Consider the following 16,735-nt stretch of genomic DNA (forward strand, 5'->3'; position numbering starts at 1 on the left):
TGTATATAAAATAAACAAGAATCTACCGTACAGCACAGGGAACTACATTCAATAGCTTGTAGTAACCTGTAATGGAAAAGAATATGAAAAAGAATATATATGTAACTGAATCACTATGCTGTACACCAGAAACTAGCACAACGTTATAAATCAACTCTACTTCAATTAAAAAAGAAAAGCCGCCTTGCTTGCTATACAGTCTGTATCTGCAGGATCCACATCAGTGGATTCAACCAACTGTGGACTGAAAATATTCTGGAAATAATAGTTCCAGGAAATTCCAAAAGGTAAAACTTGAATTTGCTGCCCATGGCCAACTATTTACATAGCATTTACAGTGCACTGGGTACTATAAGTGATCTAGAGATGATTTAAAGTATACAGAAGAAGCGGGTGGGAAGGGATAAACTGGGAGTTCCGGATTTGTAGATTCTAACTACTATATATAAAATAGGTAAACAAGAAGTTTCTTCTGTAGAGCACAGGCAACGATATTCAATACAATATCTTGTGATAACCTATGATGGAAAAGAATCTAAAAAAGAGTATCTATCTATCTATCTATCTATCTATCTATCTATCTATCTATCTATCTAACTAAAACTGAATCACTTTGCTGAATTATTGTAAGTCAACTATACTTCAATAAAAAAACTCGAGAAGGTCTCTCATTGTGTTAATTTGCTTTTCTATGAGGTTGTACCTTTTTACTCATTTAATGACTATTTGGTATTTCTTCTTTTACAAATTACCTGCTTACCTTTTTAATAAGACACTTGGAGTTATTTATCTGAATAAGTGTCACATGTAAATAAGCAGAAGGTTTTGTGTGAAGGGTTAGTCTCCCTGCCCATCCTAGTCCCACAGCCCCTTCCCCCAGAAGTCATCCCTGGAAACACTTCCTGAGGTCTTCTTTCGGCCATTTGATGCATTAATAGGTAAACTGGTAGTTTAGTATGAACACTGACCCAGTTCTTTTCACCTGGCAATGCACCTTGTAACTTCCTCATTGTTTTCAGCGGCCTCACGATACCCCGCTGTCTGTACGTACCGCGGTGTGTCTAGGCCATCTCCTAGTGCTGGGCCTTTAGGCTGTTTCCAGTTATTTTTTGTAAAACCACAATCCTGCAGGGCGTGGTCTTGAATATACTTCTTTGTGTATTTGTCCATCTGTCGGATAAATTCCAGAAGGCAGAATTGCAGGGTCAGAGGGTAAAGGCGTGTGTTCTTTTGATGGCCGCAGACTGTATGATATGGGAATCACTTGCACGGGAAAGTTGTGTCTCTAATATTCATGAAAACATAAAAATGTTTTCTGTCCTCCAGCCTGGCGCTCCCGCTGGCTACTCTGTCTGCTCTAACTGTGGGGCCAGCAATCACCCGTCTGCCCGATTCTGTGGCTCCTGCGGGATTTATGTGAAGTCCTTGGCCAGAGTCAGCGTGGAGAGCAGCGCGGCTCCAGCTGCCGGAGAACCCGGCGCCTTCGCCGAGGTGAGGCCTCCGCGGTGGTGAGAACGGGTGCACAGGAAGCGGCTGTGACTCTGGATTCGTGTCCTCTGCCCTGTAAACCAACCCAGGGGAAAAGAGCCACCACATGGGGACCTTCCACAGGGACTTTCGGCTCGGGGTTAAATAACTTCAACCCATTTGGGTTTTAAACACTCGAGTGATTTCTCCAGGATTCAAAGATGTAAATATGCATTATCTACAGTAATCGAGGACTACATTTGCAAGGAAGTAGGTGTAATGTCATTAGGAAGATTTAAAATACGCGGGACAGGTGTACTTCTCATCCCTTCAATTTCTTCTGTCGCTCACCGAGAACGTCCCCCTGCTCCTTTCTATTTTAGGAAACTTACATTGGGTATATGACCATTCTTAGCAACTGGGGATAGTTGAGGAAAATCTCCCAAGGTTATTTTAATTATTTAAAAATTTTTTTTCTTTCCCATTTTTAAAAATTGAAGTATAGTTGATTTTCAGTGTCGTAGTAGTTTCTGGTATACAGCGTAGTGTTTCAGTTATACATATAAATATATATATATATTCTTTTTCATTGTAAGTTACTACAAGCCATTGAATTTAGTTCCCTGTGCTGTACAGTAGGACTCCCAAGATTATTTTTAGAAGGACTTAATCTCTAACCAGCTTCGTGTTAGCCTTTTATGAATTTCTCTAAGCTACAGAAAGGCATTTTCAGGTTTCTTCTTATTCCTTCATTAGAAGAATCTGAAGATTGATAATTGTTAGAGAGAATGCACGTGCACTCAGCAACTTTACATTCATTTTTAGGGAGTTTACGCCTTAACCCAGATGGAAAGACTTACCAGATCTTGGGGCTGACTGCCAATAGCCCAGGTGGCCCCTTCGTGCAAATGAGACAAGGTGTTTTTCCTGCCATCTGTTGGAAATTGATTGTAATATACTAATTTTGTTAGACATTTTCATCCATCTACCAGAAGTATTGTCCTAATAAATGCACAAATATACGATGTCCACCATGTCGATGTTACACCTTTAGATGCAGTGCTGTTGCGCTGTGCACAACATACACCACCTCCCATGGAGGTCCTCTCAGGTCCCCAGGCCCAGGTGCAGGAGAGTGGCTCAGAAAATGTTGGTGCCCAGTGGTTGAGTGTGGATGGAGAGTAAAGTCTATGTTCCGCTGGATTGTAGAGCTGAGAGCATAGATTTCTTCCTAGCCTCAGGCGGTAGGACAGGGAACAGCAGTTGGTTTGTGGGTTTGTGAATCTGAGATAGTCCGTGGACGAGGAGGTGGAGCTGGCTTCATGGATCAGGCTGGGAGTGGCCGGGAAAAACAAGCCAGGAGGATGAAGCCAGGGCTGAAAACCCCTCTTTAGTTGAAAGTATAGCTTTTTGGAGATCCTTCTACTTCTGATTAGAGCTGTTTTCAGTGAGTAAAATGGAGAACTAATTATATTACGTTATTTTATTATTATTTTATGTTTTCTGCCTTGCTCATAGCCTCGATCTGCCTGGCAGCCCCTAAATGTTCCTTCGCCCAAACTGGATGCTGGGACCAAGAAGGATACAGGCACACAGACCACCGGCCTGTTCTACCCATCTGGGACGCTTCTAGCCAAGAAGGAGCTGGAAATGACTTCCCAAAAGCAGAGACAGGAGAAAATGAGTGACCGCAAACCTCTCCTCACGGCCGTCAGCCCAGGACGAGGTGAGACACCCCCGCTTCTCAGGAGCGGACCCACTCTCTCTCTGAAAGAAAATTTCATTTTTTTTTCTCTCCTTTTGATTTCACTTTTATGGACAAGAAATAAATGCCTTTAATTTTCTTTTTTCCCCAGTAGTTTTTGCTAGTATGGATAATAGCACTTCCTTAAGCTTTTACCATGTTTTGACTCATAGCCTCAGATCTAGTTTGTAAATCAAATAGCACGTAAGGATTCCTGCTGTGAATGTAGAAACGCTGTGAGTCTGGGTTGTTACATCGTCTGCCATTGTCTCTTTTTTCATTGTCGTCAAATTCACATAACATAAAGTTCACCATCTTGCAGTGCAATCCAGTGGCATTTGGTACACGAGCGACCCTATACAATCATCACCACTCTCTATTTCCAGAACACTTTCATCACCCCAAAGTAAACTCCATACGCTTTAAGTACCACTCTTTACATCTCCCTCCCAAGTGCTTAGTAACCACTCACCTGCCTTCCGTCTTCGCGGACTTGCTTATTCTGGGCATACAAGTGGGAACACATAACATGTGGTCTTGTGCGCCTGCCTTCTTGCACTTAGTATAATGCTTTCAAGCTTTGTTCACGTAGCATGTTTTCAGTACTTCATTTTTGTTTTTATACTGAGTGATATTCTGTTGTATGGATATAGGACATCTGTTTATCTGTTCATCAGTAATGGATGTTTGAGTTGTGTCCACTTTTTGACTGTTAGGAATAATGCCACTGTCAACATTCATGTAGAAATTTTTCTGTGGTATATGTTTTTATTTCTCTTGGATGTATACGTAGGAATGCCGTTGCTGAGTCAAATGGTAACATTGTGTGTAACTTTTTGAGGAACTTCCAGACTGCTTTCCAAAGTGGCTGCACTGTTTTACATTCTGATCAGCTGTGCACAAGGGTACAGATTTCTCCATATCCTTGTTAACACTTTTCCATTATAACCATCCGATCTGACTTTCTCATTATAACCATCCTAGTGGGTGTAGCGTGGGATCTCATTATGGGTTTGATTAGCATTTTCTTGATGACTAATGATGCTGAGCATCATTTCGTCTGAGTTATTTAATTTATTAGTGTATAATTATTCACAGGATTCCTTAACAATCCTTTTTATTTCAGTAAGGTTGGTGGTAATATTCCCTGCCTAATTTCTGATTCTAGCAATTTGAGTCATTTCTTCTTGTGAGTCTAGATAAAGGTTTGTTAATTTTTAAAGAACCAACTTTGGGTTTTCATTTTTCCTACTGTTTTTCTGTTCTGTCTTTCATTAATTTCCACTCTAATCTTCATTATTTCCTTCTTTCCTCTTGCTTTAGGTTGAGTTTGCTCTTTTTCTAGTTTCTTAAGATCAAAGGTTCAGATCTTGATTTGAGATCTTTCATCTTTTAATGTAGGCATTCACAACTATAAATTTCCCTGTGAGCACTGGTCTCACTGCATCCCGTACATTTTAGTGTGTTGTAGCTTCATTTTCTTTCAGCAATTTCCCTTGTGGTTTCTTCTTTGACCCATTGTTTGTTTAAGAGTTACTTAATTTCCAAATATTTGTGAGTTCCCCCAAGTTCTGTCTGTTACTAATTTCTAATTTCCTTCTATTGGGATCAGAGACACACTTTGTACGATTTTAATCCTTTTAAAATCCTTTTTATTGAGACTTGACACGGCCTAACATATGGTCTGTCTTGGAGAATATTCCATGTGCCCTTGAGAAGAATACATATTCTGCTGTTTGGGGGTAAAATGTTCTGTAGATGTCCCCCAGATCCAGCTGGTTTGGAGTGCTGTTCATGTGTGCTCCTCCTTGTTGACCTTCTGCCTGGTTGTTCTACCCATATTGAAAATGGAGGATTAGGGTGTCCAACCATTATTGCCGAACTGTCTGCTTCTCCCATCGTTTCCATCCGTTTTTGCTTCATGTGTTTTGGTGATCTGTTGTTAGGTGCATACTTATAATTGTTATACCTTCCTGATACCCTTTTATCATTATAAAATGTCCCTCTTTTTATCTAGTAACATTTTATTTGGTCTTAAAATCTATTTTGTCTGGTATTAGTATAGCCATTCCAGCTTTCTTATGGCTGCTGTTTGCATGATACATGTATTTCCATCGTTTTTACTTTCAGTCTGTACCTTTGAATCTAGAGTGTGTCTTTTGTACATAGTATGTAATTGGGTCTTGTTTTTTCTCTGGTCTGACAATCTCTGTTTTTTTGCCTGGGTTATTTAATTCATTCACATTTAATGTGTTATTACTGATGGAGTTGGATTTATGCCTTCCATTTTGCTTGTTCTTTCCTAGATGTTTGTGTCTGTTTGTTCCTCTGGTCCTCCTGTACTGCTTTCTTCTGTGTTGCATATTTTCTAATGTAACATTTTAATGTTCAGTAATTTTTTCCATACATATTTTGAGTTATTGCCTTAGTGGTTGCTTTAGGGCTTACCTTATACATCTTAGCAGAATACGTTTCAGATTTATAGTAACTTAATTCCAATGAGATATGGAGAAGCTACCCCTATACAGCTCTATTCTTTCTTCCTGGTTTTATCAGTATATGTAACAATAATGGCTACCGATATGTATTATGTCTGTGTATGTTTCAAACTCAACAAAACACTCTTAATTTATTCGTTTATATAACCTCATTTCTTTTAAAAAAGAAAGAATTGCAGTTGACCTTTGAACAACATGGGTTTGAACTATGTGGGTCCATTTATACACAGATTTTTTTCACCGAGTACGTACTACAGCACTACACAATCCACGGTGGGTGGCATCCACAGATGCAGAACCATGGATGGAGGCCAACTGTAAAGTTATACGTGGGTATTCAGCTGCGTGGAGGCTTGTTTCCCCTAACGCCTATGTTGTTCAAAGGGCAACTGTATTATATATTTATGGCTTTTTAAAATATTAGCCTTCTTTCTTCCCATTTCTAGTTCTTTTCATTTACTCCTGTGGATTTGAGTTGCCATCTGGAGTCATTTCCTTCACCCAATAAATCTCTGCTCCCATTCACCGCCTTTGTGCTGTTATTGGCCAATATATTACATTTCTGTATGTTATAGGCTAAGTACTACAATTATGTATTATTTTATGCAATTTCTTTTTATATTTGTTAAGGAAGGAAAAGAAATATGCGTTTACAATACCGTTTATAATTACGTAGCTACTTTATCAGTGCTCCTTGGTTTTTTGTGTGTCTGGATTGACATGACCGTCTGGGGTCATTTGCTCTGAGCCTGTAGAACTGTCTTTAGTGTTTCTTATAAGGTGGATCTGCTAGCCATGACTTCTCTCAGTTTCTTAAAATCTGGTAATGTCTTCATTTTGCTGAAAGATAGCTCTTCTGGGAATAGGATTCTTGGTGCACAGGGCTCCCTCGCACCCTCTTTGGATATGTTGTCCCACTGTCTTCTGGCCTCATGATTTTTGGTGAGAAATCCACTGTTAATCTGTTGTGGATCCCTTGTGCGTAATGAGTCACTTCTCTTGCTGCTCTCAAGATTCTCTCTGTTTTTCTCTTTTGAAATTGTGTCTTGGTGTGGATCCTTTGTTTGTTGAGCTTCCTGGATGTATAAGTTCATGCCTTTCACCAAATTTGGGAAGTTTGGGGCCATCGTTTGTTCAAATATTCCTTCTGCCTTTTGCTCTGTCCCTGCTCCTGGGATTCTCTTTATGCATATATTGGTATGCTTGATAGTTTTCTTGCAGGATTCTTAGGTTCTGTTCATTTTTCTTCTTTTTTTCTCTCTTCTTTGCATTGCATAGTATCTGTTGACCTGTTTTGAATTTGCTAATTCTTTCCTCTGCCAGTTCAAATTTACTTTTAAGCCTCTCTAGTGAATTTTTAATTTCAATTATTGTCCTTTTATGCTATACAATTTCTGTTTGGTTCCCAGTACGTATAATTTCTGTGTTTATCGATATTGTGTATTTCACAAGGCACCTCTTTCTTCATGCGGAGTTTTATTTAGTTCTCTGGATATGTTTACAACTTACAATGAACATGTGATGAAGAAATTGTCCTAAAACTGCTTTGCTTTGAAGTTGTTATATCTCTAACATACTCTCACAGCTTCTGTTACCTGCTTTTTTCCCCTGTGTATGTATCAGAGTTTTTGGGGATTTTTTGCATGTCTCTTAATTTTTTGTTGGAAACCGGACATTTAAAATAATATATTGTAGCAACTCTGGGTACTGCCCTCCCTCCAGGCTTGTTTCTGTTCTTTGCTGGTCTGCCTGTTTCGGGATCAGCTGGATGGTTCTCATGAACCCTGTTTCGCCCCCACAGTGGGAAGCCTCTGATGTTGCTCCTTGGGGGAGGAAGCCTTGGTCATGCACCCTGTTGTCCAGGCTGACAGTGGTTTTGGCGAGGCTCCCTTTGACCGTCTCATTCCCTGACCGTACCCAGCCGTTCAGTTCCACTTAGTGCTGGCTGATTGCTTTATTATTTCAACCATGCTCTGGGGGCATAAATTGTCCTACAGACTGATCCAATTAAATCTGAGATTCTTTACAGGGATAGTTTTGAGGTCAGTGTTTGAGATCTTTTTCAGACTTCAGGAGAGCTCTTCTTAGCTGTTTATTTGTGTGGTTCTCTGGTAAACTGCTCAGCCTATGGTTTAACTCATATGTCTAGTATTCTTTTAATTGATTTTTTTTTTTTTTTTTACCACATAATCCATTGTTTATCCTTAGGCTTGAACTTCCCCACACTCTTGCAAATGGAGTTAAGTTCCTATGGAGATTAAGAGCGCTCTGTCTTACTTTCCTTTATGCAAAACTTCTCAGCCAGTGCTCTGGATCGGGGTGGGGACAATGGTGTGTTCCTCTCAGAGTAAGACCTCTGCTTCTGAGCTGATCACTCAGGGGAGGAGGTGCAGGTGTTTCCCCTGGTCTTCTTGAGCTGCGTCTTCTAGTGTGGGACCTCCGCTTCCCGAATAAGCCGGGACAGGGGTGATCTGGACTCGTATTCTCAGTGTACTAGAGCCAGTGCAGAGCCCCACCCCCGAGTGGTGGCCTGGCAGGAAAAGGGAGCCCCTGCTCTTGACTGCACGCGCCCAGAACTTGGTCTCTGCAGTAGGTGATTGCGGGCAGGATGAAAAACACTGAGATCCTGTTCCTCCTGGGAAGATCCCGTAGCTCTCCAGCTGGGAGCAGGAGGAGAGGGAGCCCTGTGTTTAAGGCTGCACCATGTGGAATGACGTTCTCATCATTTCCAGCTGAGCGGGGGGGAGGGAGGAGTGGGCCGTGGTTCAAATACCACAGTCTTGCTGTTCTGAGTTTTAACACAATTTCTTCATTATATGTTCTTTTATTTGCTGTATGTCCTTAGAACCATTTCCAGACACTTTAAATGTTTGTTTATTTTATTCTTTCCCTGGGGATCGGATTCACTGAGCGCCCCAGGCTGCTGTGCTGGAAGTTGGTCCGTCCCAGCTCTTCCCTTCCCCACTGGACTTTCCAGCTGGGAGTCAGACCCCGTCCAAGTCTGAGCTCTTCCAGGCGTGAGTGTGGTACCAGTCCTGTGTCCAGTGGACAAGTCTGAGGCATGTTCTGCCCGGTTCCTCAGAGGTCCCCAGCAGGCTGCCCCCTGCTGCCCCCAGTGTTGCCCCAGCTTTTAATACATTCTTAACTGGCTTCCCTCCCTTCCCTGTCTTGCTGTTTCTACTCCGTCACTTGTGCTTCCCAGGGTCACCTTCAAAAGAAAGCACCGTCCTAAGTCTCAGGGTCTGCTGTCAGCAGAACGCAAAGTAAGACAGTGAGGTTCTCTTACTTGGTGTCACAGTGACGTATGAAGTAAGAGGCATCAGTCCCACTTTATAGGGAAGGAAAGTAAGTCTTAGGAAGATTTAAATATCTGCTTAAGTTCACCAAGCCAGTAAATGATGAGTTTAGGGTTTCAGTGCAGGCTTGTCTGAACTCCAAATCATGTGCTGTTTCCACTAAGCCATGCTGGGTGACCTTGCAAAAGCCACCTGACTGCTCTCAGCTTTAGTGTCTCCAATGGTGAAATGATGAGGTGGGACCCAATGCAGGTGTGCAGACTCAAGTGACCACGGGGCCGAGCCAGAAAGTCAAGGCGGGCAGCTGGGCCTGCAGGGGTGGTGACCGGCCGGAGGGCCCGCGCGCTGCGCGAAGCGGGCAGCCGAGCCCGTGCAAAAGGGTGGGCCCAGCATGCTGTGTCTCCCCCGCCCCGGCACGTGAGGAGCCAGACTCGTGTGAAATCCCTCAAGCCTTATATGGTGGCAACGAATTCAAATTATTTTAAACCCTGTGCAGATGGAAAGAGGGCACAGGGAAACTTTTGGAGTGATGGAAACATTCTGCGTATTGATTAGGATGTATACACTTGCCAAGTCCCAAACTGTACAATTAAAATATTATAAAAAATAAAATATTTTTATTAAGTTCTTTCTCAGTATGGTTAATTTTTAAAGAACAAAAAGAAAAAGACCCCATATAGGGCAGTCCAAATATGTTCCTTCGGAATTCTGTAACATTCTGTGATTAATCATGTGCAGAAGAAAAAGCCGGGAACAAAAATGGTGCTTATTCCAGTACATGGTCGAGGTTCAGTTAAGGACAAACTGTCACGAAGTTTAACAAAGAAAAGCTAGCTCTCTGCGAGTGCCCTCAGCCTCGGAGGGATTTATCTGTGCCCACGGTTTCTCTCCTCCTTCAGGCTACTGGCGCAAACAAGTGGACCACATCGCCGCTCACCTCCGGTCCTACGCTCAGAACAACCCTGAATTCCGGGCCTTGATTGCAGAACCCAGGATGGGAAAGGTGGGTGGACTCTGAGCAGAGCTTCTGCTCCAGGGTGTCCCGTGGGATCAGGCTGAGCTTCCTTCATGGACTTTCCTGAAACTGCACTTTGCTTGCCACCTTTCTTTTTCATTTAATTTTTGGGGGGAAGAGGAGGTCATTAGGTTTATTTATTTATTTATTTATTTATTTATTTATTTATTTATTTATTTATTTATTTATTTTTTTAACGGAGGGACTGGGGATTGAACCCTGGGACCTCGTGCATGCTAAGCATGTGCTCTGCCCCTGAGCTGTACCCTCCCCGCTGCTGGCCTCCTTTCTTTTTCCTGCCCTGCCTTCCACGCTTCCTCACTGACCTCCCCGCAAGCGTGGCCTGAATTAATCACTTGCACGTGCGTCTTGTCTCAGGGGCTGCTTCTGGGCACCTGACCTGAGACGGCACACTGAACATCTCATGCTGTTAGGTGGCCCATGCTGTGGGAAATCTGATGGTCAGAGCTAGGAGAACAGTTTAGTTCAGCCACACTGTGCCTAAATCCTCCCCTGTATTAACAGCACTAGCAGTCATCAGAGTTACCAATTCACTGTGCCCTCAGGATCTGCGTCGTGTCCATCATCTCTAGTACTTTATAACAAACCTGCAAGACAGGAGTGTCACCTCTGTGGGAGTTCTACAAACACACCCACAAATGCTCCAGGAGCCTTCCCCTCAAAGGGCGGAGTCTGTGTCCCCTCAGCTTAAGCCTGAGTGGGCTTTTGACTGTTGGACTAACAGACTCTGGCGGAAGTGATGCTGTGGGACCCGCGAGATGTGGCCGTGCAGGCCACGTGGCTTCCTCTTGCATGGCATGCTTACCTCCAGCACTCCTTGGAGCCCAGGCTACATGCAGTGGCCACACATAGGGGCACTTGTCCGAGCCCCAGCTGAACCCAGTCCTCGAGTCCTCTGGGCTCAGGAGCCAGGCAGATGAGTGATGAAAACTCTAGGTCACCCCAGCCCCCAAACAGGCAGCCTCCTCCAGCCATCTGAGTCCTTCCAGCGGAGGCCTCAGACGTCCGCTGACCCTGCTGTGCCAGGTCAGGAGTACATGAACATACGCAGTGGTGGTTACTGGATGCCACTGAGCTGGGAGGCTTTTACACCACAGCAGACAATCAGAACGAGCCCTATTTGACACCCAGGAAAACTGGCTCAGAGAGATCTGGTGGACCTGCCCGGGACTGCACCCTGGTCTTGGGGGATTAGGGATTTGAAGCCCATCTGTCAGACCCTGAGGACACAGCTCTTATAAGAGACACATCTGTGAGGAGACCTTTTCCTCTGTCATGAGGCTAGAAAGAACCTTTGGAAGGCAGCCCATCCACTCCTCTGCCACCAAGCAGGCCAACACTGAAACTGTCATTGTCAGGAACTGCTCAGTTTCCTTTGATTGTCTATTTTGGTGGTTTAATATTTCTTTGGCCTAATCGAGGAGTCTACAAACCATAACCTGTGGGGCGAGTCTGGCCTGCCACCCACTTTTGGAAATCAGGTTTTACTGGATCCCAGCTGCACGCATTCGTTTACTTACTGTCTGCACCTGTTTTTGTGCTACAATGGCAAGGACCCTTTGGCCCGCGGAACCTGAAATATTTGCTATCCGATCCTTAAAGCATTTACTGACTCTCATTTATTTAAATTCCTTATGCTACTTACAGAGACAGCTGCTCACCTGAATACTTGGCCCTTGTTGCCAAGGCTTCCCCCGACCCCCACCTTTTCCCAGGTGATGACATCCTGCCATGTGGCTTGATTAATCTTAAAGTGTGTCTCCTGTAGAGAGTATAAATTTGGATCCTGCTTTTTTATCTAGGCAATCTCTGCGCTTTGCTTGGCGTACTAACTTAGTTCATTTATAGTTCATGGAGTTGTAGATGTGGCTGGATTTGTGTCTGCCATTTTGCTACCTGTGTTCTATTTCATCTAGTTTTTGTTTCTTTTTTCCTGCCAGCTTTTGTGTTAATTAAATATTTGATTAAATTTCTTGGCTGTGGCTCAGAGCATTGAGTCCTACACCCACGGTTGTGAATTCTCTCTAATACTTTTTTAAAAGCTTATCTCTGCCACTGTCCATGAGGATGGCTACGAAGTTAGCATCAGGCTGAATTATATCCAAGTCTCAAACAAGGTGAGTAAAACTGTCAGAAGTTATTCACTTGAGAATTGAAATCATAGCTCATAATTTATTGAAATTGTAGCTCATAATTTATTGAAATATTTGAAAGGAAGAGTTTCAGATATTATGAAACTTAACTGTATGCCAGCCGTTCCGTAGAATGAGGTAACTGAGCTAACACTCGGTGAAGCCAAGCCCTTCAAGCACACAAGGATGTAGTCAGAATGGGAATTATCACCCACCCCACTGGTCCTGTGGTTCTCAGGCATATTTATAACTCACTGAAGTCCGAATGTAGGCAGAAGGCTGACAAAAATGTTGGCTGATATGTCCTTTGACCTCTTTGCCTATAAATAAACAAAACTTTGCAGCCATGTCTCTCTTGATCTGCCCTCTTATTCGGTGACAGGAACATTGCCACAGAGCCGGTAGGTGTGTAACAAACATAATTGGTTGAAAATTGGCAGCGTTAGTTTCATTGGACGAGAAGTCACAACATACAGAGGAAGAATTAACGGACTGAGAAGATGAGTGAAGAAGGCAAGGAGAAGGAGGGGAGCTGGGTCCTGCCGGTGACCCGGCGGGGTGCTAACGGCGTCTCTGAGACCGGGATAGACACCTGGGCCCTGCTGGACTTGGAGGGAGGCTGGGAGTGTCCCGTGGGAGAGTGCACAGGACCATGAAGCACTCAGTGCCATGTTTTTGGTCGTGTGGCTGGAGCAGCGCTTGGGCCAGGGAGGTGCTTCAGGAGACGGGCCTGAGGGACGCGGGACGAGGCAGGGAGGGGCTGAGTGACAGGTGGTTGTAAGTAAAGCTGAGCTTTTGCCTGGTCCACGAGGAGCTCTGAAGGGTGATGCACACCACACAGCTGTCCCCTTGGGGCAGGGGGCTGCCGGGTATAACCCCAGGGGCAAGTCCGCACCCATCTACTGAGGGCGGCCGGAGAAGAGGGTCAGCCCCTATCCCAGGGAGGCTGACGGGTTCAGGGGAGCTGGGTGGGCACCCAGAGCATCTGTGTGTGTCAAGTGCCAGTGCAGGAAGTGTCCCCAGGTTCGGTGTGTGTTTTTCCTTAGCCTGCATGTTCGAGTAAAGCAGCAGGTGGTTCCCTGTGGCAGGACCAGGCAGGCAGCCGTGCTCTGGAATCGGTGCAGGGGATACAGGAGTCCGGGTCTGGTCCAAGTGGCATCTGTCCTCATTTTACAGACACCTACTTGACCTCGTTTTGCTTTCACAACATCTCTTTGAAGTAGGTCATAATATTCCCACTTTACAGATGAGTAAAATGAGACTCAGAGAAGTCAAACAACTTGCTTCTTCCAAGGTCCCTAAGCTAGTAAGTGCCAGAACCAGGATTCAAACTCTGCAGCCTGAGCCTCTCCGGCAGGCCACCCTAATTCCAAGACACGGAAGGGTGTTAAGCTGGGGAAGGACACAGTTACTTACACATCACATAGAGGTGCTGGGATGGTCACATGGAAGGCGGGCAGGCAGGAACCTCCTGGGAGGCTGTTGCAGGATCTCGGTGTGAGAAGAGGGACCAGGCAGAGGAGTGGTTTAAAAGGCAAAATGGACAGAACATCGCGGTGAGGTGAGGGAGGTGTCCGGAAGGATGGCTGGCTTCAGGCTTGGCTGTCTGGGTAGACAGAGCTGTCATGAACAAAAGAGGGGCAGGTTAGCAGGGAGATGGTTCTTTCTGCTGGGGCGCGGCAGCCTCCTCATTCATGGTGCTTGAACTTTTCCCTTGGCCAGAACCTTTACCTAAACAAGGCGGTGAATTTCAGCGACCACTTTCTGAGCAGCGTCACCGAGGGTGGAAACGGGCTGTTTGGCAGCCGGCCCAGCTTGGGTGAGTTGCACCCCTCCAGGGATTTTAAAACAGTAAATCCTAAGAATTCTCATCACAAAGAAAATAATTTTTTTCTATTTCTTTTCATTTTCTATCTATATGAGATGATGGATGTTACTAAACTGACTGTGGTCATCATTTCATGATGTGTGTAAGTCAGATCGTTATGCTGCACACCTGAAACTCACACACTGCTGTGTGTCAGTTATATCTCAATAAAACTCAGAAGAAAAAATAACACTAATAAAAAAAAGAAAAACAAACAAAAACCAGTGGACGAAAAACAACACTCTGAATTGGCAAGGATGGCAGAGAATTGCTTAAAATTTGCCAGCCCAGCCCTGCATCTCACTTCCATGTCCCAGCCAGGCTATTACTCAGGCCTCACTTTTGAAGTCTTTTTCAGGGCTTGGGAGATAAACTGGGGGAAGGGGTGCCCCTTGGGCCTGAAAACTATAATCCCTTTTATTTCCCTCCTTCCCAGCCATCCCCTGGCTCTGGACTGAGGAGAGCCGCCCCGAGTCCTCCCTGCCAGGTTGAATCAGATAGAAATGTCTGCAAAAGCCTTCTCCTCCTCTGACCTCTTGAGGGGCTTGGCAGGGCGGGGGCTCTTGACGGGAGGGGCGCGGGGGGGCGCTGTTTCGGTCCTCGACTCTTGAGCGACTCTTTGTCCGTCCAGTGACCGACTGCAGCCCGGGCACCTCAGACCCCACGGAGAAAGGCATGAGGACCAAGAACTTCAAGGCCCCGAAGTTTCAAGAGAAGCAGCAGCTTGCGGTACGTGTACTCCTCGGTCCTTACAGCTGTCTCCTTCAGCCCGTGTATTTAATGTCTTATTTTGAGATTTTTTTAATGGAAGAATACTTCTTCATTTCCTGATCCTTATTTTATAACAATGTGTGTGTTCATGGAGGCAGAGCCCTTTAAAGTGGCTCAAGATTATTAACTGAAATATTTTGAAGTTCTCATCGGTTTCAGGAATCACCTGTTTCCTCTGGGGTCAGTTCTATCTGCTCATCTCTCTCTCTCTCTTGTTTTCGGTTTGTCTCAAATATGTGGCGATCCTTGGTTGTTGGGTCATGTTGACAAACGAAGGGCTGGCTTGGTGACCACAGGTGCCCAGCGTGGGTCTGTAGCCCGAGGGCTCTGTGGGTGGGTGGGCAGTTGTGGGGCAGAATTTCTGGAGGGTGTGTGGGCCGGGAGCAGGAGAAAGCTGGGGGTGCCTGAAGTTGCTTGTGTCAGAAAGCCTCTCCTCCGGTGGTGAGGGTGGTGGTGTGAGTGCCCTCGTGTTTTCCGCCCTTCCTGGCTCTCCAAACCCTTCCCTTCTCTGCCATAGAGGCCGGGGCTCTGCGCTCTCCCCTTCTTGGGCCCAAGTGCTCCCAGCCTGTGTTAGGCAAGTCGTGGGCTCTCTGGAAAGCGGTGTCAGGGTTTGAGCAGAGAGCAAAGCCCCCACCCTCCTGCACGCGAGGGAACTGGGGGCATGGGCCACCCCAGCCGTTCGCAGGAAAGCCCCGCGATAACTCGCTGTGAGTCCAGCTGCCCCCACGTCTGCCCTCCCACTGACCCCCCTGCGCATCTGCAGGGCTCCCCGGGGAGAACCGCGCACACCCGCCCTCCGGGGGCTGCAGCTGGTTTCCTCCTTGGCTCTGAGTTCCCCGTCAGTCCGATTCCATCTGCTCTCGGCCTTTGGGATTCCTCGCAATTTCTGACGCGCGGATGGCATCCTTTCCGAGTTTCCCACAGCTGTTACAGTTCTGTTTTTCAAAAACATAGATCATGAATAGTTTGAGTGGGAGCTTTGGAGAAAGAGGCAATGGATGTCCTGCTCCCCCCCCCAACCTTGCCTTTCAGCCGGTGGCCCTCTGGCCGCGGGAGGGAGAACAGAGGTGCTTAGCGACGCGCGCAAAGCCGGGTCTTCCCTCCAGGACCCCCGGGCTTCTCCGGGTGCGCACACGGCGCCCAGACTGCAGCGTGATTTCTCCCCACGCGGATGGTTCCCCGCCACGTGTTTGCGTGTCATGAGCACCAATAAATCTGGGAGGGAGACCTTGGAATTATTTTAACTTTTATTGCTTATGATTCCTTGCACTCTGTGCTTCCCCCAGTTTGAAGTATTGTTAACGAGCCTAAGAGAAGTGCAGAGTTCCATACCTCAACGACGTGCAGTTTTGGAGATGTTACGCATTTTTTCTGTATGTGACCCGAATTTGGCACTGTTACGTGCCTTTATTTCCTCATCTGTGTTTAGGGGATAAGCATCAGGAACCGTAACATCCACTCTCTCAGCCGCAGACACCCGCACACCAGGCATCAGCCTAGGCGTTGCAAATAAAGCGCACACCACAGGCGGAAAGGGCCCATGAGGGCGGCACCCTAGCGCGTTCTCGTGCATTTTCCACAAGGAATGGGACTGGGTACAAACGAGCACACCCCCCCAGGCTCCCTGAGGCTCTACTGATGGGAGCACTTAGTTCCAAGCTACTCACCCTGGGGTGGGGGCACAGGGGACAGGCTCGAACCCGGCATCTTCTTCTGAAAGGCGCAGAGGCCTTGGCCAATGTCCTTGTCTTCACAGCTTCCCAGGGAGCCAGAAGAGGTGGTAGGTATTGTTCCCACTTTATAGACGGGGGTGAGGGTCCCGGGACCCCCCGCAGTCGCCCCTGAGTTGCAGAGGCAGAAACACTGAAGGTAACGTCCCCTGCACCCTAGACCACGTCCTTCAGTTCCAGCACCAGCAACTGAA

At 45.9% G+C, this 16,735-nt stretch overlaps 1 protein-coding gene across 4 annotated transcripts in view; it reads left to right on the forward strand.

Annotated features, from left to right (window-relative positions):
- Nucleotides 1–16,735, forward strand: part of DZANK1 (double zinc ribbon and ankyrin repeat domains 1) — a 69,703-nt gene that overhangs the window by 40,773 nt on the left and 12,195 nt on the right. For all 4 annotated transcript variants that reach the window (XM_032461767.1, XM_032461766.1, XM_032461768.1 and 1 more), the window contains 6 exons: nt 1,327–1,491; nt 2,986–3,193; nt 9,905–10,008; nt 12,084–12,158; nt 13,896–13,992; nt 14,672–14,769. In XM_032461767.1, coding sequence (XP_032317658.1) covers nt 1,327–1,491; nt 2,986–3,193; nt 9,905–10,008; nt 12,084–12,158; nt 13,896–13,992; nt 14,672–14,769 — 747 coding nt within the window. The remainder of the gene's footprint in view (nt 1–1,326; nt 1,492–2,985; nt 3,194–9,904; nt 10,009–12,083; nt 12,159–13,895; nt 13,993–14,671; nt 14,770–16,735) is intronic.

Source organism: Camelus ferus, chromosome 19 (assembly GCF_009834535.1).
Source record: "Camelus ferus isolate YT-003-E chromosome 19, BCGSAC_Cfer_1.0, whole genome shotgun sequence".
Classification (NCBI taxonomy): domain Eukaryota; kingdom Metazoa; phylum Chordata; class Mammalia; order Artiodactyla; family Camelidae; genus Camelus; species Camelus ferus.